The sequence below is a fragment of the Haematobia irritans genome, chromosome 2 (genome assembly GCF_050003625.1).
Source record: "Haematobia irritans isolate KBUSLIRL chromosome 2, ASM5000362v1, whole genome shotgun sequence".
Lineage (NCBI taxonomy): Eukaryota > Metazoa > Arthropoda > Insecta > Diptera > Muscidae > Haematobia > Haematobia irritans.
In genome coordinates, this window is record NC_134398.1 from 39,653,460 (window position 1) to 39,664,326 (window position 10,867).

Consider the following 10,867-nt stretch of genomic DNA (forward strand, 5'->3'; position numbering starts at 1 on the left):
TCGTAGAGATATGCATGTGAATCGACATTCGCCGTGACCTAATGAATACGAATTCAATCGATTACGTCGCACGACAATTTTTTTTAATTTTTTAAGTGTAACAAGTATATACGGCCGTAAGTTCGGCCAGGCCGAAGCTTATGTACCCTCCATCATGGATTGCGTAGAAACTTCATCTAAACACTGTGTTCGCCGAATGCGAAAAGTATGGAAATATAGGGAAAAATAAAAACACGATAGTTTAATATTTTCAATATATAACAAGAGCAGAAGGTTTTATTAAGGTGTTTTCTATTATAATTAATGGTAAACAATATTACCTATAATTTCCAACGATATGGATAAATTTGCAACCGCACCAATTGGCTTATCGATAACAAGTAAAGTGAGAGATGCTCTCAACCAAGATGGCGGAAGGCGGGGCTTTTGACAAGATAAATTAATATTCAAATTATGACATTTCTACTCTGGCAGGGATGTACCAAAAAGTAGTATACAAATTCTAACGAACACTATTAAGTCCAATTAATCTTTACTCGAACTTAAACATTGCCGGCCGCCTTGCAACATCAAGGTATGTTGTAACTAAAACTAAACTTAAAATACAAAATGAGGCTAAGTGCAGTGCAAAGTGAGTTTCCTTCAGTTCATTTACCATAAATCCAATTTATTAATTCATTTATCTTTTCAAATTCAACCTAAGACTAGATTACAAAAAAAAACTAATAAAAATAATTACGTAAGGTCAGAAGGGGACCTGGTAGAACCCAAAAGGGGGGCTCTCGCGACAATATATCGATGGGTCAAAAGGGGACCCGTTAGAACCCCAAAAAGGGGGCTCTCGCGAAGAGATACAATAAAACGATGGCCAAAAGGGGGCCGTTAGAACCCAAAAGGGGGGCTCTCGCGCATTTACCCTAGCAGTTACACAACCCGGACAGAACCCAACCGAAGATTGTATAATGAGCCACCGGGAGACCGGGCGACGTATACACCCTATGTGTTATGATTCGCCCATACACCTCAGGACCAAAAACGATCGCAACCCGTCCCACTCGGTAAAATTGCGGATCTGCCAAAGGTAATCCCAAAAAGGATTCCTTGATCCGTTCTGGCACGGCTTCGGCGGGGGTCAACACACGACCTAGATCGTGCACACGAGCAGTAAACGTCAGTCGCTGCTCTGGATCATAAGCGGACGATACTGTCAACCGGCAAAATTGGACCCCCTCAATATTTGTAACCGGTAGCCCTAAGTTCTCGACCATAGAACGACAGATTTGGCTTTGGCGCGCGCAGTTGTCGATTACTGCACGGACCGGAACGGACACACCATGGGGGGACACGCGGACTACGAGGCTGGGCGCCAGAGTAACGACATTCTGCAGAGGCAGAACTCCGACGCCGCCAAAATCGGAATATGACCGTGCCACAGCAAGATCGGACGGACGATTCGTATGGCTCCCACTACGAATCCGCTGAGCAGACCTCGAGCTCCCATGTTCAATTCGAGGCGCCACAGCCGCAGCGTGTAACAAAACATTGTGGTCCCCGGAGCAACTGGGGCACCTACGCCGGCTAGGACAATCCTTCGACTGGTGGGTCTGTGCTAGACATCTGTAGCAATAGCGATGTCGTACCACCATACGTATCCTCTTCTCAATCGAAAGAGAGAGGAACTTCCGACACCGCCGCAATGCGTGACGACCTCCACAAACCCTGCAAACCAATTGAGCAGGAGTTCGACCAACATCAGTAGCCTCTACTACAGCAGGCGCCACCACGGGCTCATCCACAACTACCGGAGGTGGACTCTCAATTTCTTGGGGCGATAGCTGAACCTCCGGAATGGCAGGCGACGGTATCGCCATCGGCTCCTCCAACAATGCCCGTTCGACCGCCGACATATCAAGGGGGCACGCAGTATCATCATCCGATTGATCCATAATAACCTCGAAATTTTCCAAGTCGTCAGCGAAGCACGAGGTATTTTCCATGATACTGCGAGAAAATATACGAATTACAAAGAGTTCGCCGAAGTGTCGGTCAATGAGACCAACTTAGCTATAGGTCGTCTTACAACGCCATTCTCCGTACGTATATCCGCGACCCGAATGTGACCATCTACGCCCGGGTGAACCGACACGACTCGACCTAATTTCCAAGAAGTTGGTGGAAGCTGTTCATGACGAATAACGACTAGGTCATTTACCATAACATCGCGCTGAGGAAATTTCCACTTATATCTCATATGCAGACTCTTCAAATATTCCTCTTTCCAACGTACACAAAACTGTTGTGCAAGAGCCTGTACCTTACGAAACCGATTCACCAACGAAAGAGGCTGTTCGGTTATAACTGGCTCAGCAGGGGCGAGTAGAGGGGCACCTATAAGAAAATGACCCGGTGTCAAAGCGTCAAGCTCCTGCGGGTTATCCGATTGGGGACAAAGAGGTCTTGAATTCAAACAAGCCTCAATACGAGCCAACACCGTCGAAAACTCTTCAAACGTGAAACGAACATTCCCTATTTGCCTTCTGAAATGCAACTTAAAACTCTTCACCCCAGCTTCCCAAAGGCCTCCCATATGAGGCGCACCAGCTGGGATAAATCGCCACGATAGGCCCTGGTGTGCAAACTTAGAGGACACGACATCACTGCTTCCCCTAATTACATCCCGGAAATTTCGTTCAAGCTCACGCGACGCACCGACAAAATTTGTCCCATTGTCCGAGAAAATGGTCGCAGGACAACCCCGACGAGCAACAAACCTATGAAATGCCGCAAGAAAGCCGGCAGTCGACAAGTCGGAAACCGCTTCCAAATGAATCGCCCTAGTAGCAAAACACACGAAAACGCACACATAACCTTTAGTTATGCGACAATAACGTCCGGTGAACGACTTCACCTCAAAGGGGCCTGCATAGTCTACGCCAGTCGTAGTAAAAGGTCTGTCGAGAACAGTTCTTTCCGGAGGAAGAGGAGCCATCACCTGACTACAAACCCGTTTCCTCTCCAAAAGACATGGTTTACACCTATGTATAACCGAACGAATAAGATTCCTCACCCGAGGTATCCAGTATTCTATACGAAGAATACGCAACATCAACTGATTTCCTCCATGAATGGAAATCAAATGAACAAATTCCACCAAAAGCTTCGTGAATCGACAGCTGTAGGGCAAAATTATAGGGTGCCGCTCCGAATACGAAAGAATAGGCGAGCGGCTCAAACGACCATACATCCGCATTACACCCATTTCATCACGGAACGGGTTCAAAGAAACAAGTGAACTGCCAGTACCTAACGAAGACCTATCCATCAAGTCCTTATATTCATTACCATAATTCATTTTTTGAGCAAGCACTATCAAGCGACTTTTAGTTGCCCTAATCTCAGACGATGATAAACTGTGATCCGCATAGCTACAATCACGCCTATGAGCGGGATGCGTCCGATAAAAGAATCTCATAACATATGAGATAACACGCAGCGCTCTATCCAGAGAAGAAAATCTATCGAGAACATCCTCGTATGAATTAACGAAAGAAGCATGTGCCTTCACAGACCGAATTTCTACGTCGGTGTCAAAAGAGGAAGTGTCACGAACCGGCCATTCCGATTGACTACACGATAGCCACTGAGGCCCATGCCACCAAAGTCGAGAGGCGGCCAAATCCGAAGGGGACACACCGCGGCTGCCAAGATCAGCAGGATTATCCTCCGACCTCACATGATACCAATTCGTACCACCGACGTTCTCCTGAATGCGACATACCCTATTCGCGACAAATGTTGTCCAAGCCGAAGGCGTTTTCTTTAACCAGGCTAGTACAATAGTCGAATCCGTCCAACAATAAATTCGACCAAAATCAATACCGATTTCTCGAATGACCGTTCTTGCGAGTTCGGACGCTAAAACAGCGCCGCAAAGCTCCAAACGAGGCAAAGAAACCGATTTCAACGGAGCAACTTTCGTCTTGCACGATAGCAAATTAACGACAATCTCGCCATTTGGGGCCAAAACTCGAATATATACTACCCCCGCGTATGCCTTAACCGAGGCATCTGAAAATACGTGAAGCTCGGCCGAAGTGCACGGTGTGTAACGAATCCACCGAGGAATATTTATCGAATTGACATCCGGATAACTATCTACAAATTTTTCCCACTCGGATGCCGTTGCCGAAGGCAGTATTCCATCCCAGCCGACGCGATCAAGCCAAACCTCCCGCATGGTAATCTTCGCCACAATTATCACTGGACCTAACCAACCGACAGGGTCGAATAATCTCGCGATAGCCGACAACACTTCCCGTTTAGTGTATCCACACCTTTTTGCTATAGCCTCGACCGCGAAGTAGAATGCATCCAATTGAGCATTCCATCTCACACCCAATGGTTTCGAATTGCTAGCCTCGACAAATGCCAGCAATTGAGCATCAACCAAATATTCCGGCGGTAGTGAATCTAAAATTTCTCTATAATTCGATGTCCATTTCCGCAGTTCAAATTTAGCCGTCGCAAGCGCCGCGATTAATTGATCCCGAGCCATTATCGCAGTTTCAAGGTCATGAGTTCCGGTCAAAACGTCATCAACGTACATACATTTACGTAATATATCGGCCGCGAGTGGAAACTCCTCCTCAGTGTCTTCAGCTAACTGTAACAGTGTCCGTATCGCGAGATATGGTGCACAGTTTACACCGAAGGTCACCGTTTGTAGTTCATAGTCCTGGACTGTCCTTGTCGGAGAATCCCTAAAAACAATTCTCTGCAACGGAGCATGAGAAGAGTCCACTCGAATCTGCCTATACATCTGGGTAATATCGCAGTTGAACACGTATTTAAATAGTCGCCATCGCACAATAAGAAGGACTAAGTCCTGCTGCAAAGTGGGACCTACGTGAAGGATATCGTTAAGACTATTCCCGTTGGACGTTTTATTAGACGCATTAAATACGACGCGAAGTTTGGAAGTCTTCTTCTCGAGGTTAATGACAGGATGATGTGGAAGATAACACGAAAGTGTATCACTTGCAGAAATGGCGGATACTGGCCTCATGTGATCCAAATGCAAATATTCTTTAACAACACTATCATAAACTGATTTCACGTCCGGCCTTTTCGATAATGACGATTCATTACGATAAAATTGCCTCAAAGCAGTTGTTCGGGACTCACCCAAATATCCACGAGGACCGAGCTCTTCCTTTAGCGGAAGTGTAACTATATATCTACCTTCCGAATCTCTGCGCGTTGTCCGAACGTAATTTTCCTCACAGAACTTATCGGAGGGGGACAAAACCCCTTTACGTGGTGTTTCCTCCAACTCCCAAAACCGTAAAAGCGTTCTATCTAAATTTTCCTCTTCATCAACCGCTATAGTCGTAGTAAATGTTTGAATTTGCGATGTAGAAATCGGACCCGTTACTAGCCAGCCGAAAACACTGTTCTGTGCTATCAATGATTGAGCCGCAATCTGCCGGCAACCTTCTAATAGTATTCTCGGGTACAAGTCAGCGCCTAGTAGAATATCGACCGGTCTCGACACGAAAAGATTCGGATCAGCTAAGCGAATATCCGGAATCTGAGACAAAACTTCCTGCGACACCGTAAAGGAAGGTAAATTCCCGGATATAGATTGGAGCACTATAGCCATAGTTTCCAACAAAACCGACGCGTTGAGTGGAGATCCGATTTTCAAATTACACATTTTACTCGATTTGGCCGAAATTGCGCTATTTACCCCCGAAATTGTAACATTAGCCGCGTGAACCGGTAGTTTCACCCGATTTCGAAAGCGTTCCGTCAGAAACGAAGATTCTGAAGCGGGGTCAATCAAAGCGCGTGCCGGATATGAAACCCCATCGTGCATGATATTAATCATCGCAGTTCCCAAAAGCACGGCCCTATTTTGCGTCGGATGAAATGCCTGGCGAGGTAGGCACGCCGACGAGGTAGAAGGTTGCGGCTGATCAACCGAAGGCATAGTTCTCGGTTGAAAACTAGCCGCTGAACTCGACAAGGTGTTGGTCGAACCCGTCGCCGAAGTCGCGCTATTAGACGGCGTAGAATCGCGATGCAATAGCGAATGATGTCTCGAATTACATTTTGCACACGAATATTGTCTTGGACAATCCTTCATCTCATGACCTTTCATTAAGCAATTCAAGCACAACCGGTTACGTTTTACCACTATGTAACGTTCCGATACCGAGAGTTTACCAAATTTAACGCAAGCCGAAAGTCTATGATTATGTTTAGGACAAATAACGCACTTAGATTCCGACGAAGCACGCGACGATTTAGAAGAAGACGCATTGGTAAAATGCGCTTTTACCTTCTTTTCCTGAGAACGCTTCGAAGACGTGTCTTCCCGCAAATCATGCAAACACATCAACGTACGAACCCTTTCGGACAAAAAAGCGTCTAAATCCTCCCACGACGAAAGGGCTGATTTGTCCCTAACACTCTGCTCCCAAAGAGTCTGTGTGAGCCGCGGCAAACGTTGAAGGCAAATAAAAACGAGTATCTGGTCCCAATTATCGGTCGAAACTTCGTACGTATTCAATGCCGAAAGACAGCCATTGATTCCACGTTGAATCGATTTCAAACCCGCACTTGTCTCTACCGATACTGCCGAAATTGCAAAGAGAGACTTAAGTTGATTGTGAACTAGAACCCGCTTATTGTCGTATGCATCAACGAGGGCCTTCCACGCGAGGGCAAAACTTCGATGTGTCAGCGGAAACTTCGAGACAATTTCCCTAGCTTCGCCACTGGTCTTCCGCACAAGATGACACAAACGCTCGACGTCCGTTAATCTTGAATTGTTAACATAAACTGCTTGAAACAAATCCCGGAATGTAGGCCAGTCTAGAAAATTGCCCTCAAATACATCCGTATCGCACGGTGGCAACGCCAAATTGTGAACCATATCACAAAGTGGAGGGCCACTAACGGCCACCTCACCCCTAAACCCGGCTTTGCCATTAGGCAGCGACTGCCCATCCCGATCAGCCGGTATCGAAGTAGTCGCGTTATTAGCCCAAATCGCTTCGGATCCTTGAGTCGATTTATGAGACCCGATACTCCGTCTCGATGCTGCAACGACCGAAGACGCAGACGAAGTGATCGATGATCTACGTGACCGACGAAACTGGCCCAATTTTCGATTTATCGCGGACAAACAATTCATATAAGCCTGATGGGACGCGTCATATTTCCCGTCCACCGATTCAATATCGCTCGTTTGCGTTGTTCCGGCACCCTGTAAACTAGCCACGCATTCCTCAAAGCAATCCTGAACCTTTGTCCACAACTTCCCCAATTCCTCACTTCGAATCTCGAGGCTATAGACGTCTAACTCCTCATCTTTCATGGCATTAAAATGGGCGTGGAATTTAATAAGAGCGTCCGAAACGCGAATAAAGCGATCAAAGGGAGATACAGACATTCTAACTTTACGTTCAACTACCAAATTGAAGAATGTAACCAAATACGAAATTACAATATAGCCAAGAAGCAACGGCCAATAAAATTACCAAACTCAGACAAGGTTCCGTTCAATAAAAATAGCAAAATACGCAAAAGTAACTCGAGTTACAAAGATTAATTCGAGTCCACAACTCGCGAAAATCCGACAAAAGATCAAACGTTCCCAGAAACCGAAAATACTGAATGTAGGGTGCACAAAATATTACCCCCGAACGCTTGACACAAGAAAAATTATAATAATAATAATAATAAACAAAGGTATAAATAAATCAATAATAATAAATACCTGTCCAATAAATATTCAAAATTTACCAAATATTTGAATGATCGAATAATTTCTCTCAGTGTGAGAGCGTAAAAGTTTCAAAATATACCGAGTTTTAATTCAAGCCCCGATTCCAACCGGGAAATATTCAAACCTTTGAATTCAACTTGAATTCTAATGTGGGAATTACACGTAGTGTATAGCCCCCTTAAGAATTCAAATGATGATCGATATCCGATAACACGATAGTACGAGATGTGCCCGATTAGTCACTATACTATAGCAATCGACTAAGAGCGCAACACTGATGAGAACAAAACAAAATAAAAGCTTTTGTATGTTCTCAAATGTATGCAAATGAACGAAACAATAATTAATAAATGAAATTTCAGCACAGAAAACGCGAAAAAGTGGTGAATATACGAAACAAAGAGAGTGATATATGTGTATAGTGAATATTAGTGTACGAAAGTGGTGAAAATATGTACTTTAAGTTATTTCTCTCCGAAATTATTTGCACAGACGTCAAAATGGAAATACAAAAACAAAAACCTTGAATGCGTTTTGCCGTCGGCAAATGAAAATTTACTTAAAAACAATGAAAAACGATATTTTCACGCAAATAAACCACTTTAAATAAAAAAACACTAATATTCACTGATATCACTGAACTTGTACACCACTTTTAGGAATATTTATAATAAAAACCGATCGCGTAGCGTTGTAAAACAACCTTTTTTTTTCTTTAAATGGACGGACGACCACTATATTTGTTGTTGCACCGACCGCGAACTCACTTTATAAGGGAAAATGCACTGCACTTACCTTATAAAACGATGAAACAGATGTTGAGGATGATGAACTGATTGGTTTGAGTTTAAGGTGAAATTGATGACCAGGTCAGGTGGACTGTGTCTATAACAAAAACCTAGAAAAACACCGGTTAAACCAATTCTTCCACTCCGAAGTCCAATTATCCGGTACGAATGGATCAAAATGTTCGCCGAATGCGAAAAGTATGGAAATATAGGGAAAAATAAAAACACGATAGTTTAATATTTTCAATATATAACAAGAGCAGAAGGTTTTATTAAGGTGTTTTCTATTATAATTAATGGTAAACAATATTACCTATAATTTCCAACGATATGGATAAATTTGCAACCGCACCAATTGGCTTATCGATAACAAGTAAAGTGAGAGATGCTCTCAACCAAGATGGCGGAAGGCGGGGCTTTTGACAAGATAAATTAATATTCAAATTATGACATTTCTACTCTGGCAGGGATGTACCAAAAAGTAGTATACAAATTCTAACGAACACTATTAAGTCCAATTAATCTTTACTCGAACTTAAACACACTGCCATCCACAAACGAATTACTTAAGTTGCGGTAACGCGTGCAAGGTATCTTAAAACCTCCTAACACCATCTTCTAAATTGTATGTAAGTCCATACGTGGTATATATTAAATCAAAAAAGATCGATCCAATACGTATATAATTCAGTTTGACAAAGTAGATATAAAATTTTGACAAAATTTTCTACAGAAATAAAATTTTAACAAAATTTTCTATAGAAATAAAAATTTTGACAACATTTTCTATAGAAAGAAAATTTTGACAAAAATTTCTACAGAAATAAAATTTTAACAAAATTTTCTATAGAAATAGACTTTTGACAAAATATTCTATAGAATAAAAACTTGGTAGATTATTTTTGGTTCGAGTGGCAACCATGATTATGAACCGAATAAAATTTGAACAAAATTTTCTATAGAAATAAAATTTTGACAATGATGAAAATTTTATTATGAACCGAATAAAATTTTAACAAAATTTTCTCTAGAAATAAAATTTTGACAAAATTTTCTATAGAAATAAAATTTTGACAAAATTGTCTATATAATAAAATTTTGGTAGATTATTTTTGGCTCTAGTGGCAACCATGATTATGAACCGATATGGACCAATTTTTGTGTGATTGGACCAATTGTTGTATGGTTGTTAGCGACCCTATACCAACATCATGTACCAAATTTCAGCCGGATCGGATGAAATATGCTTCTCTTTGAGGCTCCGCAAGCCAAATCTGGGGATCGGTTTATATGGGGGCTATATATAATTATGGACCGATATGGACCAATTTGTCCATGGTTGTTAGAGACCATAAACCAACACCATGTACCAAATTTCAGCCGGATCGGATGAAATTTGCTTTTCTTTTAGGCTCCGCAAGCCAAATCTGGGGATCGGTTTATATGGGGGATATATATAATTATGGACCGATGTGGACCAATTTTGACAACACGTACCAAATTTCAACCGGATCGGATAAATTTTGCTCCTCTAAGAGACTCCGGAGGTCAAATCTGGAGAACGTTTTATATGGGGGCTATATATAATTATGGACCGATATGGACCAATTCTGGCACGGTTGTTAAAGATCATATACTAACACCACGTTCAAAATTACAACCGGATCGGATGCAATTTGCTTCTCTTTGAGGCTTCGCAAGCCAAATCTGGAGATCGGTTATATGGGGTCTATATATAAGTATGGACCGATGTGGACCAATTTTTGCATGGTTGTTAGAGACCATCTACCAACACCATGTAGCAAATTTCAGCTGGATCGGATGAAATTTGCTTCTCTTAGAGGCTCCACAAGCCAAATCTGGGGGTCGGTTTATATGGGGGCTATATATAATTATAGACCGATGTGAACCAATTTTTGCATGATTGTTAGAGACCATCTACCAACACCATGTACCAAATTTCAGCCGGATCGGATGAATATGCTTCTCTTAGAGGCTCCACAAGCCAAATCTGGGGATCGGTTTATATGGGGGCTATATATAATTATGGACCGATGTGGACCAATTTTTGCATGGTTGTTAGAGACCATATACCAACACCACGTTCCTAATTTGAACCGCATCGGGTGAATTTTGCTCCTCCAAGAGGCTCCGGATGTCAAATCTGGAGAACGTTTTATATGGGGGCTATATATAATTATGGACCGATATGGACCAATTCTGGCACGGTTGTTAAAGATCATATACTAACACCACGTTCAAAATTACAACCGGATCGGATGCA

The 10,867-nt window shown here is 42.7% G+C and overlaps 2 protein-coding genes across 2 annotated transcripts; both read right to left on the bottom strand.

The window, feature by feature from the left end:
* Nucleotides 1–240: 240 nt before the first annotated feature.
* On the bottom strand, nt 241–8,962 carry LOC142224006 (uncharacterized). Its single transcript, XM_075293815.1, has 3 exons — nt 8,897–8,962; nt 8,591–8,680; nt 241–2,001 (listed from the first exon to the last, which is right to left on the bottom strand). The coding sequence occupies exon 3, from the start codon at nt 1,995–1,997 to the stop codon at nt 918–920; it is 1,080 nt and encodes a 359-aa protein (XP_075149930.1). The 5' UTR covers nt 1,998–2,001; nt 8,591–8,680; nt 8,897–8,962; the 3' UTR covers nt 241–917.
* On the bottom strand, nt 2,021–7,459 carry LOC142224534 (uncharacterized). The gene has a single exon (XM_075294314.1). The coding sequence runs from the start codon at nt 7,457–7,459 to the stop codon at nt 2,021–2,023; it is 5,439 nt and encodes a 1,812-aa protein (XP_075150429.1).
* Nucleotides 8,963–10,867: the final 1,905 nt, after the last annotated feature.

What these genes read in the sequence shown, in the direction of transcription:
- LOC142224534 (XM_075294314.1), bottom strand. Translation starts at nt 7,459, where the DNA reads ATGTCTGTATCTCCCTTTGATCGCTTTATTCGCGTTTCGGACGCTCTT.
- LOC142224006 (XM_075293815.1), bottom strand. Translation starts at nt 1,997, where the DNA reads ATGGAAAATACCTCGTGCTTCGCTGACGACTTGGAAAATTTCGAGGTT.